Source organism: Cyprinodon variegatus, unplaced genomic scaffold (assembly GCF_000732505.1).
Source record: "Cyprinodon variegatus isolate N-32 unplaced genomic scaffold, C_variegatus-1.0 Scaffold325, whole genome shotgun sequence".
Classification (NCBI taxonomy): domain Eukaryota; kingdom Metazoa; phylum Chordata; class Actinopteri; order Cyprinodontiformes; family Cyprinodontidae; genus Cyprinodon; species Cyprinodon variegatus.
In genome coordinates, this window is record NW_015150778.1 from 532,718 (window position 1) to 550,299 (window position 17,582).

A 17,582-nucleotide genomic window follows, 5' to 3' on the forward strand; every position below is an offset into this window, starting at 1 on the left:
GGGACAATAGTTGAAGAAACTTTTGGTTCTCAAAATGGTATCGGTGCCGTATTGGTTGGTTCCTCGCCAATACCGATACCACCATTTTAGTGCTGGATCGGGGCCCCGCCCCATACTGGTGTCGGTGCAACACTAGTTCATTTGCTGTATGACTCTCAAATACGTACCGTATTTTGTTCTTTTAAGCATATTTCCTTAGAGTGAACTCTTATTAAACTATGTGTGAAATAAAATTTGCTTCATTGAGGTTTAGTCTGATGTTGTACTATTCAAGTTACCTCCAATAATCAGATTAACCTCTCAAAATTCACCATTTTACAAATAATAACTGAGAATGCATGAAAATTACACATGCACAGCCTAACATGTCTATATTTTTAACGAATATAGACATGTTAGACATCATTGGAAAGCTTAGATTCTCCACAATTTAACCACCGGGTTCATTTTATGGACACAGTGAGCACTAAAGCACAATTAACACAGATATAGCAGCATGTCGAAATGTAACGTGACAAAACAGCCACAACAAGCAAGCATGTCTTTATTACTGCTGTTAAATAAATACTTATTTTCCAGAATAAAAAAAGAACTTTGAGTCATGTTTGAACTGATGCAGCTTGGGTGTTTTATGCACCCAATTTTCATGTATATGTTCAGAAGCTAGAAGGTGTTAGCTTTCAAATAACGTATCACACGTTGGCCTTACAGTTCCTCAGTTATTTGCTTTTCCATTTGGTCTGTAAAATAGGTGAGAATTTCCTAGAGATGGTGGATATTAAGAGGTTAAAATGTTTTGTACTGGCAGACCAAACAGCTGCTACGCAAAAATCTGAATGACTTCACTGTGCAGACGCTGCATCTATACATATGCAAGACATCTATCAGCAGGAATCACTTTTCCAGCAGGAGAATCTTGAATTAAACCCTAAACCAGTGATGCATGGGGTGTCAGCGCGTCACGCAGACTGACGCGTCTGTCTGTCTCAGGTTGCTTTGTTTTTCCACCAGGTGTTAATGAAACCACACAAACCAACACAGAAGGATGCTCACAGCTGCTGGGACAGATGTGGCAACTCTGGGATATGTGAGCACTGAGTCACGGCTGGCAGCTGCGTTTGTGTTTCATGACTCTGGGCTTTTTAATCTTGGCTCCTTCAGCGTCTGGTGGCACATAAGCCAGAGAGCAGCCAGAGGAGTTTTTTAGGAAGGAACCCCCCTCAAATAAAATGTTGACGTGGTTGATTTAGCATCCAAGGTGGATGGAGAACAATGGCAGAAAGAAACAGGAACAAGCACACACACAGCCACACGTAGATGCGTCAGCAGTGAGTCTGTGAAAGGGCTTAAAGAGGCTCTAATTGCATCTGCTGAGAAATAGAAAGCATTATCTTGTTAAGACAAGGAAGTGGAGGTGAATCCAGAACGAGGAAAACTGAGTGTTTTCTATTAACTTCTAAATACTAAATGGTTGGTGGGAATAATTCTGCATATTTTCCCTTCCAATAATGGCATAAATCAAACTTTTATTCTTCACAGGTTATCCAGACTTTCTAAGCTCTGGCATCCACAGCGAGTGTTGCTCGATGGTGACATTTGCGTAAATTGAGCGTCGCTTCACCCCCGCATTATTAAACCCATTAACACCCGTTTCCTCCAGAGAACTCCATTTACGCAACGCTCTGCTGCAGCAACGTCGAGGCGGCATCCTCGCCAAACGTCTGCGCTCGCCTTGCATCTCTTCTGGTGCTTCATGCCAAGTTGACACGGAGCGGAGGGTGGCCGGGGGCTGGGGGGCGGGGCGCATGGAGAGGCCATCTGGGTATCCCATCTGCAACACGGTTACGGCTGCGACTCTCTGCTGCTGGCAGCCTGCGGCGAGCGATTATGGACGACAGTCCCTGATGACAGGGGTGACAGTCTTCCTGAGACGTTTCAGTGACGTGGAGGGAAGCTAATAATAGACGATTAACTCAGTAACCTTATGACAATAGATAAGCGGCGGGATGAGGCGGACGAGGCGGAGGCTGCGGTACCAAGACGAGGAAAAGGGTGAAGAATCCTTTTTTTAAGAGAGTTTATGGACGCTGTTATTTGCTGCTTGTATTCGGTATAAAAAGTTATATTTAAATTGCTTTAGAAAATCCTTTTATTTTTTACAGGTTAGTTTCTGCATAAAGTCGGTCCAGTGGAAAATATCAAATTTCCTTCACTTAGTTTGCTTCATTTTAAGTGTTATTTTACACGTTTCTAATTAACTGCATCCCATTAGGAAAAGTAAGGATTTCACAAAAAAACTAAGAAACCTGAATTCTCCCTCTAACAGCCCAACTTCATGGCTACAAAGATCAATGGAGATCCTCTGGCCTCAACATCAGTGTATCAAACATCACTTACCAACAAATTCCTTATTTTTTATCATTTCTTTCTTCGCCACCATTGATTAGATTAAATATATGTCAAAGATATTCAAGGAAAAATCGGAGATCTGAAGAAAGGCTAAAGGGTCCCAAGCAAGAACTTAATTAAAGTGACAATTTTAGGCCATAAAAACAGGGGAATAGAAAGCATAACATTATGACCACCAGTCAATGATTGCGTAGCTTTACCCTTAGGTTCCTAAAACGCTGACTCACTGAAGCATAGACGCTAAAGTCTCGCTGTAGTATCCGGCAGGATGCTCCTCTAACCATTCCTGAGCCATTATGGACTAATGCGGAGCAATAAGGGAACACTTTCAACCAACAGGTGGACTTTAGACTGTTAGAGCTACATGTGAAACAAACCATCCCCTGGAAAGCTGCCTCCATGGTTTACCAGCAGAACATTGCCAAAGCGTCACACTGGCTCTATTAGTGCTTCGTTAATTACAGAACAGCTTCTAGGTGCTAAATCAGCCCCACAGCATCACGCAACTCCCACCAACACCGCCTTGTTCCATTTGTGATTTGATGCTCTATTTCTGAAATGCAGATGTTATTAGAAGCCACTCTGGAAAAAAAGCTCTACTGTTTCTTTTCAGTCCAAAGAAGTTTCCACGGTTCTACAGGACTTTTTTTTTTTTTGCAATCCTTTCTGTCTGCTGTTTCTTTTTTCATCCTCATAGAAATCTTTTTATCTCAGTCTTTCTCTCATTGCCGAATCATGACAATGGATCCTAAGTGAGGCAGTGAGGCCTGCAGTCTTTCACTGTTTCTAAGGTTTTTGGTTTGTTTTTTGCTGGATGAGTCGTTAATGTCCTCCTATTCATTAGCCGACCACTGAAGGAAAGGTGCCATGTCTCCAACACCCACACCAAAAGGCTCTCGCTATAGTTCACTGGACCAAACCTTAGAAAGAGCAATATTCAAATTTAGTGATAATTAGAGGTGAGTATTGGCATGAGTGTTGCGATTCGATACATGTCGCGATACTTGGGTCACGACACGATATTATCACGATATTGCAGTATCACTATATATTGCCATATTTTCCCCAGCTATCAAAATCAAATGATGAGATAAAACAGCAAGTGCTGTATATTTTCCATCAGAAAATATTGAAATATTGATTATTATCCATGTTGTTTGGGGTTTTCTTCCACTGTGACTGCCTCAATGCTGCACGCACAGTTAAAGGGCTCCACAGCGCTTTCTGCCAGAGTGGGGGTGCAGAGGTAGCCCATTTTCCCCTCAATGTTTTATGTAACCATTTTTTTTTTTTAAATCAATACTAAGAAGTGAAAGATCAATATTATATCACGATATATCACCAAAACGATTATTTCCCACACCCCTAGTGATAATAATTGATTTTTGAAATAATCTTTGGTTTATTTAGTAACTTTAGTCAAAACGCTTTGTTTCTGTTCTGTGAAGTTTCAAAAATCCCCCCGCCCCATCCTAAAAAAAAAAAAAGTTCTTGGGCCAGAAAAAATGGCTTAACCAGATCATCAGTGAAGATTTACAGAGAAGTAGTGTTTACACTCACATCTGAACACCCAGATGGCCACCAGAGAAGTGGATTACATTGCAAATACCTTTAGACCTTTCAGCTTAGTGTTTGGGAAAAATATTTCCACCGTCCCAACATCCTAGAAGACCAAAGGTTTGGTCCCCACACTCAAAACGTACAACATAGATCTGGCAGGTTGAATAAATCCAATGTTTAGGAGTTAGACTGTACATCACAAACTTTAAGTGTCCTTTTTTTTATTTTTAAAAGTATCACCTTCAGCGCAGGATGTTTCCACCCACCTTTGTTGTCATGGGCCATTTGAAGAGCCTGGCAGGAGGTCCGTGAACTGATCTCCAGCTGACACACCAACACCTTGGCTTTTCTGATGGCGGGAAGAGCTTTCTGCAGCTCTTCTTCACCCAGAAGCATGTTAGCACCAGCCACAATTACAATGGCGTTTTCACCTGCAAAGGAAAATGAAAATACTAAAGATACAGCAGAAACACACTCTGACCTCCACAGATACACAGCAAAAAGAATTTGCTTTCGTTTCTGGGTTTTTATATCAGAAACTAAGATTATTTAAATCTAGCCTCATGTGTACAAAGACACACAGCAGATTCAGCAACACATACAAAACAAACATTGAGCCAAAACAGTTCTTAATGTTTCCACTGGATTTAAGAGAAATCAAAAAGTGATTTAAATGCCTTTGTTTACTTTATCACCAGCAGGTAAAGAACCTCTACGCATAAAGCAAGACTTTTACAGTTTCTGGACCAAAGCAGCGTCCTGCCTGTTACTCTAAGGTCTTTCATTCATTAGTGAAAAAGAATATTACTAAATGGATTACATTCAAGAAATTCACCACTATACTGAGGAATGGACATTCCAGAAATTAAATAAAATAGAGTAAAACCTCCATTTTTTAAACTACAAGTTTCTGGTGGCCTGTTAAATGTAAAAATTAAGTAAAGTGAAACTTAAAATGTAAAAACGACAGAGTAGGTTTTTATATTTATCTCCCTTTTATCTCCTCTTTCTTTCACCTTTTCTCCTTTTTCCTGTTTTTCGTTTCCTGTCCTACTTCCACTGCAGTGTCCATAGAATCTGTAAAACTCCCTGCATGATTATAATAAAGCTATTTATATGCATAAATCAAGCTGATCACTATGGCGATAGCCGTACTGCTCCTCTGGTGAAAGTAAAATCTGTTGGGCTCTTTCTGGCATCTAGACAATTATTCTTATTGCCACATTGCTAGACAAGACACTGTAAAAATAATAAATAAATAAAATAAAATACACACACACAAACATATATATATACATAAATTAGAATGGCTTTTTTCGTCTATCTTTAATTTATAGCTCCAATTATGCAAGGAACCACACAAGGCACCAACATCTTACACAGACTTTAAAGCATGGTGGTGGAGGGGTGATGCTTTGTTTATAATTCCACCAATGGCCATGAGAACCATGCAGTAAATATGTCACCTTCTCTGGATACAACATGTTTCTAGGGGATAATGTGAAGCTACTTCTGCTACTGAAGCAGCTGAAGTTTGGACCAAAACTGGGAAAAATGATTCAATCTTTACTTCTTTTATTTGAGAAATAATGCAACCTGTGTGGAACATATAAATAACCATTTAACAGCTGGATAAGTCGGTCTTTTATTCACTTAAAATTAGAAAAATGTAAAAATCTGCGTCTGAAAGCAGAAGGTTTACAGCAAACCATTTTTAACTGTTCTTGTTATGCTGCTGAAAAAGGCCGGTTGGAGTGTGAACACGGTCCTCAGCAGTGCTGATGAACTCTACATGTTAAACATGGAAGTTTCCAATCACAGTATTAAACATATTGTTGAGGATGGTCTTTTTCTGGGTGGATCATCAAACTAAGTGGTCATCCTAACTAACCTATCATCGTTCTGGTGATAGGTTTACGCCGTCCTACGTGTTCGTCTCCATTTTCACTAACCGGTGGTGAGTCTGACATGCTGGGAAAATTGCAAATCTTCTAGTGGAAAGTAAGAGTGATGCAAACAGACACTTTTAAACAGAGCGAGCACCAGGAGACATGGACTAGTGCAGGCATCCCCTCTCTGAGGCGGGTATGGGGCTGTGCATTTAAAAAAATGTGTGGTACCTTTAATGTATCATCCTGCTGGTTCTTATATTTTTCTTATATTGCACCGTTTGTAAGTGACACACTCACACCGGCCCATCCATAAATCCTCACACCAGCTTGGTTAGTTAAAGCCGACACTAATATCTACAGCAAGAAGAACTGCAGGAGCTGATTGGTTGAATCCCAGCCTGCAGGTCATCATGGACTCGTCACACAGCTCAGTTAGTGTCGTTCATCCATGACGCTGAGAGCTTCACCACAGATCATCTGACTCACTCCAATCCCATCATGTTTTTAACTTAACCTTAAAGACTAAATCTCCCCTAAACATCCAGGACTTTCAACCATTTCTATTTGTTAAAATAAAAAAATAACTAATTTAATTCACCTGTCAATGATCATAACGTTACAGAATAAAAAATTCATCAATATATTTAAAAATGTACTCAAGATGTTGAGATGTTAAAAAAATGCAGTTTTAAGGTTGCAGAACACTTTTTAAAGCACTTTTACATATTTTATTTAAATGCACTTTTTAATTAATGTGCATAAGTCCAATTCTTTTTATGGGTGAATTAAATAAAAAGGTAACATTTAAGAAATTCTGTATAAATGTAGCTTTACCCTGTGAAGAAAATACAAACTTAACATGCAATAAATAAATTAAGATCTTTTGTTCAGACTGAGAATCTCTTGAAAATACTTAAATGTAGAGACACACACTTGTGTAGTGAGTGTGTGTGTGTGTGTGTGTGTGTGTGTGTGTGTTATAGTACAAAAAAAAGAAAAGAGAGTGCTGATAGCCTACAGGTACTCTCAGCTCTGCATGCATGAAATCATTTCTCCAACTCAAAGAGCTTTTTGGATCTCAGCAGGGCAGTACGGGTTAGCGGCGCAACCATTTACCTGCATCGTTGACGGTGATTGAAGCTGCTCCTGTGGCTGCATCTGAAGTCTGCCAAACAAAGTCTAAGACAGAAAAAAGTGGCTATGTTTAAACAAGTCTATTGTTTGTCTTTCCACTCTATTCCAAGCCAAGATGTTTCTCACTAATGTATGGAGGACACAATGTTAGCATTGCAGCTCCAACCATTTACTTTGTTTGCATTTGGCTGATAACACCATGCAAGGAGCTTAGCACAATATTTACACAGCAGCTTTCTTAGAAATAGGAAATAGGTTACAATAATTGGCCACATCAATACTTGCTAGTGCTTTCCAAAAGTAACAAAATGATTTATCCAAAAGATTGTCTAAAAAGAAGCATTTTGTAGTACACCATGAAAATGGTATCCAATTTTGCATGTGTTGGGAAAAAAACCCACAAAACATATTACCTGTATTCACATCATTGTCCTTGAAATTCTGGATGTAATTGTCTCCAAAGAAGTCTTTCCCAACCTAGAGAAGATTGAGAGCAAAGCGATTTCAACAAAGAGAGTGTCAAGTAGGGTCAGACTTGGTTAGCGGCAACTTTTGAAAAGTGAAATACTCAAATCTCTGTTGGGCTGGATTTTCGTGTGCCCTGCCAGCATACTGGCATGGTGCCGCTGTCGAAAACATGTGCAAACACCCAACAAACAAAAGCCAAAACATGCACACACTCGCAAACACACGACCAGCTGCGCCAAGCCTCGAAGACACGATAACCCCGCCTTAACGCCTCTTCAAGCCCACCTCGCTATCATTTCCATTCCCTCCTTTCCCTCTTTTCTTTATCGCTTTGGGATGTCCACATCTGTAGCTACTTGGGGTTCTGAAAGGGGTCCCCACCTTGGCCTGAGGCTTCCAATTCGAACCCACGCTTTCTAAAAAAACGTCCCAGAATGCGAGCCTCTCTAGCAGGCTGTGATGGTGGGTTGGGGTGGTATTGGCTGCTTGGCCTCGTTCTCTTTGAAGAGCGGCCTTTCGTCTTGGATGTTTTTTTGACAAGCCTGGGTGTCTATTTTTGGGTTCTCCCCATGCCCGGAGAGCTCCTCCCGCACTAGTTTGTTATCGATCGGTCCTCTTTGTTCTGAAAGAGGTGGGGCTTTGGCGCTTTAGTGCTTAGGTTGAAAGGCCGTACCGAGCTTGCTGATTGGAGACTCGGGGTTGTATGGTTTGGGAATAGGCTTGTTTGAAGGCGCAGCAGCGTGGGTGGGGAAAATGCATGTGCTATGGTATTGATCATGAAAAAAATCAGGCATGGACAGTTGATGTTGAAGAATGGGAACGAAGCTCAAAGGTTTGTTGGAGTTGTTAAGTTGGTGGACCATGGTATCTGATGGCTGGGGGTTTGTAGTGAGTGAGACACCAAAAGGGAAAAGTAGAACTACTTCATTCTACATAAATTAACAAAGAGGTATTTTAAAAAAATCAAACTCATCTAATTTACCAACAGCTGAAATTACCTTGCAGATCATAGCAGTTTTCACCCCCAATCTGGCGGCTTGAATGCACTGGTTGGCCCCTTTCCCTCCAAAACCAATGAAGAACTTGTGACCATGGATGGTTTCTCCTGCTTTTGGTAGCCTGGGTGTCTGGCTAATGGGAGAAAACAAACAACACGACACTTACTGAGCACTAAATGAGAGAAATGTTTTCTGAAAGTTATTTAAGGCCAAAATTGAACACAGCACAACCAAAGAAAAGATATTTAAGACATTATGTAGATTTGGAGATTGCATCACCATGAACCACAATCTTACATAGATCTGAAAATAACACTGCAGCCATCACATAATTTGCAAATGATGCAAGAAGAAAATCTCATAGATGTCTTAACTTGTTACCGGCCACAGCAGCAGTTCCTGACTCATTGGTTGGTAAAAGTCCAACCCTACCCTTGAGCATGATATGCCACAGATGGATATGGGAGGATGTGTCTATCCCTTGAATTCAGACTGGAATAGGCGGTGAGTAACATGGGGTTAGATGACAGAAAGATGTCAGGACTGTGTGGTTTGGCCCTGGGCGCTACTTGCCTCGGGCCGCAGAGATTGTGGGCAGCGAATTGGTGTCATAAACTTGTTTTTCACAATGCTGTGGCGTTTCTTCACACATCTGTATGAACATGTTTGTAACAGGTGTGCTGTTACTGTAAATGTAATCAATCACAGGATTTCCAGTAACAGAGCAGTTTGTTTTTGTTAAAAAACAGTTTATTGTTTTATATTAGTGTGTGAAAACCCTGTAAAAAGGAAAAAAACATCCCAAGCTAACAGGATGTCGGTCAGTGAGGCTGAGATGCAACTGAAGGAAAACACAAACACCTCCTTCTCCATTAAAATCCACTGTCCAACTCATTTGGTTCCACCAACGTTTATATGTTTGTTTAATTAGTTATTTTGTCTTTATGCTGTCAGGACTTTAAAAATTACTTTTTAAAGTAATTGTTTAAAAGGAAAACAAAGGAGACAAAAAAACAAACTATATCATACATGTGAAATGATTTAGCATAATAATACAACCATCGAAACACTCTGTAAGTCTTAAGAAAATATTAACAATATGTTTCATCTGAAGTTTGCTCATTTTAGGGAGAAAAATGCTGGGTAAAGATAAACTATTTTATATATTTAATATAACAATCAGAGGTTAGCTCAATAGTTCCCAAAATTGGGGACACAACCCCTCGCCCCCTAGGGGAGGGCATTGTAATTGCAGCCTGGTTGAATTAAATAAAATACCAATTTTAAAGGTTATTTAACAATAATAAATTAATCCTGTTCCTCTGATTTCCAATTAATTCTGTTACAGAGTAAAATAAACAGCTAAACTTAGAATAACTGCACTTTGAATTTTGTAGTTTTGTGATTCATACAAGATTGATGTTAATTTTATTGCAAATATAATTCACTGCAGTTTCTGCTTTATTTGGGCATTGGGGCGGGGCTTAATGGGAAGCGTGAAAACATTCTGTGGCTTAAACATAAACTAACTCACTTTCATATTTGTTTTTGAGGCCAAAAAGCAACAAAACAAGAAAAAACTAAGAAAAAAAAGCTAAATGGTAAGTAAGGAAAAACCCAGCTAACTAAAGCAAAATAAAATTAAAAAATCTTTTATATGCTAAAGTAAACTGATGGGTTAAGCTGATCACCTACTAATATAAGCTAAACCATGCTAAACTAGCTTGAGCTAACCAAATACAAACTACACAAAGGTAAGTTAAGATGTGCTGAATTTAACCTAAAATAAACTCAAGGAGGAAAAAAGATAATTATTCTGCATTCATTTCAAAGACTTGTTATTTCGTTTTCTATCGTTTTTTAAAATGGTATATTTTAATAAAAAAAAAAAACGTTGCGTCCACACAGGTGTATACAGGTGTAGATCATATGCCAGGCCCTTTGGTGGCGCTGTGCCCCTCAAAGCACTGACTAAAACTCCAGGCGAGCGAAAGCAGCTAATGTGAGGTAAACACAGAAACATGGCGGTAAAGAGGAAGATAAACTACAACATGATGGATGTTCAAGGATGCATCTGGCATGAACGCACTGAGACATTACAGCAGCGTTCCACTCTGGGACCTGATTTAAAAAAATAAATGTTTTATGTTTTATGAGAAGATTCCAACCTCCAAGGCAGAAATTTGAACAGAGAATTCCCTGGAAAGTCAGGAATCTGAGTAGCAAATTAACGAGCTCATAACCAAATTCCTCAGGTAACTTTTGGCAAATAGGGGATCTAGATCTGTAACTTTCCCGTCTAGCGCCCCTAGTGGCCACGAGTGCCGCAGCACTGCTGCAAAAGTAAACAACCAGTCAGCCGCCAGCCTCGTGTGTTTTCAATGGAGACAGCGCTGGGTGTCTAGGCTCAGCTCGGAGGGCGTGAGAAACGCTGTTGCTCTGTGGAAAGCGCCGCCAGGGCAGGTCAGACCGCGGCCCCGCCCAGAGGACCAGAGGAGGAGCTGCAGTGAAGAGCCACTGGGTCGGACACGGCGTCTCCGTTACAATAGAATAGAATAGAATTCAACTTTATTGTCATTAAACTGTCACAAGGACGAAGCAATGAAATTCCCTCCCTGCATTTAACCCCTCCCCTTGGAGAGCAGTGGGCGGCCATTGTGCGGCGCCCGGGGAGCAGGGTGGGGTTAAGGGTCTTAGCTCAGGGACCCACAGTAGCAGTCTGTGGGAGTGGGGCTTGAATCTAGAACCTCGGGGATCAAAGCGCAATGCCCAACCACTACCCCCCCCCATTAGCTTTTATTTGCAGCCTGCTAGCTTCCTCTGCCCGTATTTTACTTCTACTGAACATTGAAAATAATAACAAAGATAAATGACTGTAAAGTTGGAGAAAAGTGTTAACTTGCCAATCTAATAAAACAAGATGAACAAAAGAGAACTGGTTTTATATATGGCTCTTTGAGCCGGCACCAACGAATAATAAAAAACAAATGAAACATTTCCGATATGATACCGATATCGAAGCGTTGAGTTTTGACCGATACCGATATTTACCCAATATGACATCAGCATAAATAATAGTCTTTTATTTTATAGAGTGAAATGATAGAAAAGGCTTGATGAAGTCTGAAACTAAGAACAACACTTAAAGCATCAGATAATAGAACCACTGACTGACATATTCAGTAACATAAACTATAAATCCTCTATCGTTATTCTATAGCTGGTAAAGTGACATTAGGTTTAGAATAATGAGTAAAGTTTGGCTTAGAGCCACCTGAAGCATTTCAACTGACAGGATAGAGGAACAGATTTCCAAACCGAAGCCTCCCACACCTCATAAACTCTGACAGACACTTGGCTTTTGTTGTCTGTGGCGAATGTTCCAGACAAACAGGCCAGTGAGGCGCTAAAGTTCAACCTCGAGCGTTTTCTCCCATGAAACTAAGAGGCCAAAGCAGGTGTTCTGTGACGTCAGGTGTTTGCTTTAGGCCGGCTCTCGCTTCCCTCTCCTCCATCCCTGCCTCAGCTGCTGACGAGCAACACAGGGAAGTAAACTGGTACAAAAACAAAGCCAAAGGTTGTTTCTACAGTTTAACTGGAACTCTTTCTTTTCCTTTCCAAGGCGTTATCGCGGACCGGAAGCTCAGAAAAAAAAAAAGAGCTCAACAGATTTAAAGGTTTCACCTGTGCTGAAGTTTCCAAGAACAGGATGCATACTACCTGATTGCATAATATGTCATTTAATTCAAGTGCAATGACCTTTAGCTCACATTATGAATCACAATAGAGAGTTTTTTAAATCTAGGCGACACAAAGAAAAAGCAGATTTTGAACCATGTTGTATAATCGCCCCGTCCATAATAGAATCCTGCTGCTGAGGTTCCGGAACAATTGGAACAAGGTGGAGAAGAGGACAAACTCAAGAAACCCGACATGGACAAGCGATGAACTGCTTTGCTAACAATAGGCATGCAGGTGGGCGTTCATTTCTCTCTTCACTCCATTTATCTGAGCCACGTGCAATTTGCCATCATGCAGTTAGTGACCAGAGGCAGCCTATAGCGCCATATAATAAGCCACTTATCAGGATACTCACTGTCTGGAACACATGCATTACTGTAAAACCTTCAATTTATACAACTATAGATGACAAAAAAAAGGTTTGCATGCAGATCTTATTCAAGAGACACTAGAAAACAATACATTCATTATGTTTGTTAAACCTGGTTTAGAAACAGAAAATAGTTTTAAATCAAGATTCAATCCTTCAAAAAAATTATTAGAAGTCATCGAGCAAAACCTTCAATGATGTGAGAGAAGATAAAAGAAACTCACAGGTTAACAAACTAACAAGTTAGGAAGTCAATATTTAGTCAAATATTTAATTTGACGAGTTATTAAAGTTAGAAACATATATCTTTGCAAACATGTTTTGAATGATTTTTAAAGTATAAATATCTTCCCGCTGACAGAGCATCGCTTTGTTTAAATAGAGGAGCTGATTACGTTCAGTTAGAAAAATGGGACAGTAGATATTTCCTGTTGTTAAGATAACTCAAAATTCTGTAGCGTTTCTGTAAAAATAAATAAGAAAAGAGAAACTTATATAATAAGATGAATAATGACATTTGTTCACTATGCTGATAAAATCACTGTAAGGTGAAACTACTTACATTTACTTAACATTATCTGAATACTCCATCCATTACCACTTAATGAAAACAAGCTTTTATTCAAACAAATATGCATCTTTGAGAGACAGATTTTAATCTTTTTTTCTTGTAAAGACCATTTGGTTAAATGTTTAAATGTTTTCTATCTGCTGATTCTGCCGCATCCTTTGGAGTTTACTGCAGAAATCACAGTTTACTGTAATTTAACCTAATCCACATATTCTATGTATTCATTTAGTTTATAACTCAACATTTATTTTGAATAGTGTTCATTCTATATACATTTTCTACTGTGTTATTACTCTATATTATGTGTTTATTTTTATCTTATTCTTTAAAAACACCTGAAATTGTGAATCACTAAATATTTTTTTCAAATTTACATAATTTTGTAAAAGATTAAATCTTTGTTATGATCACAGGTAGATAAAGTAGACCAGTTACTCGATACTTTAGTAGCCTTTACTTTATTTTACTTCTATTTAACTGATTTCTTTAACTGCTAATTTTACTGATACTTGAGTAAAAGTCTGATGAAGTAGTTGTTGCTCTGACTTAATTACAATTTTTACGTATTTTACCCACATCTGGGTAAAAAATAATCAATCAAGATGAGTCTGGAATCAATATTTCTGTCATTCCAATCATGACTAAATTAAATATAACCCTTAATCGAAGTGTACGCTCATCCAAAGCTCCATTCTTTGAGTTTCACACAAACTCACCAAATAAATAAAAATAATTGGTATTTAAGTAGTAGGTTTCTGGTATTTGGTCATAAAAATGCTTTTACTTTACGACAAAATGTGCTTTTCTGCTTCCAACTACTAGAAGGTCTTTACTGTGAAGGATCAGAGAGCTGTGTCAGCAGGGGGCGCTGTTATGTCTTTGAGAAAAGGTTAAAAGTCTGAGCCAATCTACACCTTTTGTCTGTCTGCTGCAGAGAAATAACTGATTGCTGCTGAAGAAGTCCCAGCTGGGGGGGGGGGCAGAGTGAGCAACAGCTGAGCGTCTGAAGCTGAATGAAGAACGGGACATTTCCTGACCCAAAACTACTGACTGGATTTCTAACTTCAAAGCCAGATGCATCACTTTGAAGAGCTGAAACTTTATTCCACTATTTGGATTCTGACCCCCCCTCCCCCTCCCACCCAGAACCAGGCTGTTTTCCGTAAGCTTATTAAGGCTCTAATTGACATCTCCTGCCCTTCAAAGCAAGACCCCCCCCCCAGTAGGAGAGGGCATGTGTTTTTCATGAGTAAGGAACTCACTAAAACGTGACATAAACAGCTTTAAAAAATAAAACCAAACTCAGTTGGCTGCAGCTCTGACATTAAAGCTGCTTTTAGGTGTCATCTCCCACGAGGACCTGAGAATTTGTTTTCAACTGGTGCAGGCGATGACTAACCAGTTGTGGGAATGGATCCGACTTGGCTCAACAAATCTCACCACTTATCAGGATGATGCAACGCTGACATTTTCAATAGCAGCAGTTATGCAAGATTATCTGCACACTGTAAAATCTTTGAAACCTGGTTTACAGACAATGTTTGCAGCTCCTCCGATCATAGCTTTGCTCCGATCATAGCTTTGCTCCGATCATAGCTTTGCTCCGATCATAGCTTTGCTCCGATCATAGCTTTGCTCCGATCATAGCTTCGCTCCGATCATAGCTTCGCTCTAGCAGCGGGAAAAGTTTCACATTTGGAGTCAGCTTGTTTCAAAGCTCTCGAGACAAACACTTGATTCTTCTGAAACGATTTTTAGGAAAAAAACAGCAGCTTGGTCTAAGTTTAGACCACTTCCTCTATTCCTGCGACAGGGTCCACTTTAAAATGAAATGGAAAACCCCCTTCAGTCTGTACGCCAGATTTTCCACAGCTTCACATGCCAAAACTAAATCGCTGGAGGAAAAAAAACAAAATGGTTGTGGTTGTTGATAAAATTCAGAGGTGTAGTTTTCTTTCTTATATTTACAGCTTCAGATTCCCACAATAATGAAGCTGGATGATTTCAAGCATCTGCACCAAACAGTCACAGATATCACAGGATACACCCAAACTCACACTTAAACTAAATACTGAACAGATTTTCAGAAATTCTTCATAAGTTTCCACAGTATGAAGGTAGCTAACCTTTTTTATTTCAGCTGCTAAATGGAAAAATCTTATTTAAAAGGATCATGTTGCAGCGAAGAAGTAAGAAATTGTCCAATTTCATCCATCTTCTTCAGCTTAGTCCTCGTCAGGTCGCCGTGGCGCCGCTGCCTAACTCCAGTAGTCTATTTGCAGGAGGCGGGGGTAAAGCCTGGACAGGTTGCCAGGGCAACACAGAGACACAGCTAAGGAGAATTTAGAGAAAGCATTTAACCTAACAGTAGCAGCCATTCAAACGGCGCTTCCCAGTCAAACTCCAGCTGAATAGCAGCCCACTTCCCTGCAACTCCCAGCAAAATCCCCTCTAACTTCCAGCCACTGCAGTGACCCCCCCTCTTGCATATTGTTTTTACTGTAACTCCACCCTTTCATTGAATTAAAGGGTCTGACCAGGAGGTGGCGCTTCTCTTTAGATCTTAACGTCCACAAATCCTGACAGAAAGAATATTAAAGAACAAAGATTGATGTTTAAAAAGGAAACTTATGGGAAATATCATGGGAAGTGAGGACATTTGAATGGCTGCTGCTGTAACAGTCATGTTTTTGGACTGTGGGAGGAAACCAGAGTACGCGGAAAGGATTCACACATGCACAGGGAGAACATGAACTCCATGCAGAAAGACCCCGGGCCGGGAATCCAACAAGGAACCTTCCTGCTGCAAGGCAGCAGAGCCACCCACTGCCCCACCATGGAGCTGCTGTCCAGTTTCAGTGTTTCAGCAACTTTTAGTGCTTTTGTAAAGCTCAGAATCATAAACAGAAATCCTAAATGATTCACATCCATGGACTCTTCTAATTCCACTAACATGTTTCCTCTGATTAGAAGTAATATTAAAGTTCTGGATTTGTTCCATTTCCAATCAGATGGAGACTGAGTGAGCTAAAGATAAGGGTGATGGTAAGGAGGCCTCCCAGCCTCAGACTTTGACCTTATAGCAGATAAATCAGTTAAACAGCAGAGCTGACATGCGTTTGATGTTTGCTAATCATTATCCACGTTTCAGAATGGTTTATGACTTTATTTCTTTTAAATTAATGGTAAATTTTTTTCTCTTAAAAGCAGGTTTTCTTTCATAATTAACTAAAATATACTGAATTTAAAGGTTTAATTTGTAATAAATGTTTGTTGTGATAATATGTTGCTGCTTTAATAAAATATCATGTTTTTCCATATTTTTATAAAACAATCTTAGTGATTTTATTTTTAGCCCTGAATGTAAATGCTGGGAACTCTGTGTTAGATCTATGTCAAACAGAAGCTGGAGCACATTCTGTTTCCTGTTGACCCCAACTAACAAATCTATGCATCTTTCAGACATTTCTATGATTGTAGAGATATGCAGGTTTACTCACCTCACCAAGTCAGTCATGCAGGAGCCGACGACCACGACATCAAAAGCCGCGTCGCTCATGATCTGATGAAGAAATGAAATGTTCCCTCAGTCATCTCTGACAGCTCTGATTCTACGCTCATCATTCAGGAGATTATTGATCGCTGGAGGAACGTTTTCAGGAACAAACCATCCAAACTGAGGCGCAATGAGGCCATCTTAGGCTAAATATGTTAAGTAGTTTCTCTGAGGCTAATAAACAAAAATCAAACCCATTTATATCCCACATTAGCATGAGCTTGACTGAAACAAGGAAGAAGGTAAAAATAGAGCGTTTATCAGAAGGCTGAGTTGAACATATTCCAGCCTTACTAGAGGTGGCGGTGGAGGGGGCCATTTTGACGCTACGCTCCCTGAATGCACCACAACCCAAGCAAAGTCTGTAATTAATTCAATCCCTTGCTTGTATCGGAGCTAATGCCGGCGTGTTAATCTCCTTAAATCTCTTCCTATAGGCAGTGGGAGACTTGGAAAGCTTGGCCGCTGGCTGTAGGACGGCTCCATTCTGTCTCCCACGTCTCACAGCGTATTGTCTTCTCTCTGCAGGAAGTTCATTCAGAACACCCCCCCCCCCCAAAATCCATCATAAAAATGCAGAATATGATAAAAGCTACTGTATTTGAAACAGCACCTTGTGCAGCTCTCTCACGCTAACTGTTCTAAAGTCTATGCAAGACAAAACACGTAGATATCTGTTCAATGACAAACTCTTTCTGTTCAGGAATCCCAGCAGTGATGGGCGCATGAAACCCAGCAGAGCGCATCAAGCACTGGACTGGTTTTACTTTAGATGGATACTTTCAGATTGTGCGTGAATCACGTCTATGAAGGCAGACGGTCCCAGCCGTGACTCAATACCCTCATGTACAAAATCAACTTTGTGTTCATCTAATAAGATTAT

At 39.9% G+C, this 17,582-nt stretch overlaps 1 protein-coding gene across 1 annotated transcript in view; it reads right to left on the reverse strand.

Annotated features, from left to right (window-relative positions):
• The window catches only part of rbks (ribokinase), a 45,591-nt gene that overhangs the window by 25,633 nt on the left and 2,376 nt on the right, over positions 1-17,582 (reverse strand). Inside the window, exons 2-6 of the mRNA XM_015384856.1 lie at positions 16,644-16,705; positions 8,462-8,594; positions 7,409-7,472; positions 6,978-7,040; positions 4,236-4,400 (exon numbers count right to left, since the gene is read on the reverse strand). Coding sequence (XP_015240342.1) covers positions 4,236-4,400; positions 6,978-7,040; positions 7,409-7,472; positions 8,462-8,594; positions 16,644-16,705 — 487 coding nt within the window. The remainder of the gene's footprint in view (positions 1-4,235; positions 4,401-6,977; positions 7,041-7,408; positions 7,473-8,461; positions 8,595-16,643; positions 16,706-17,582) is intronic.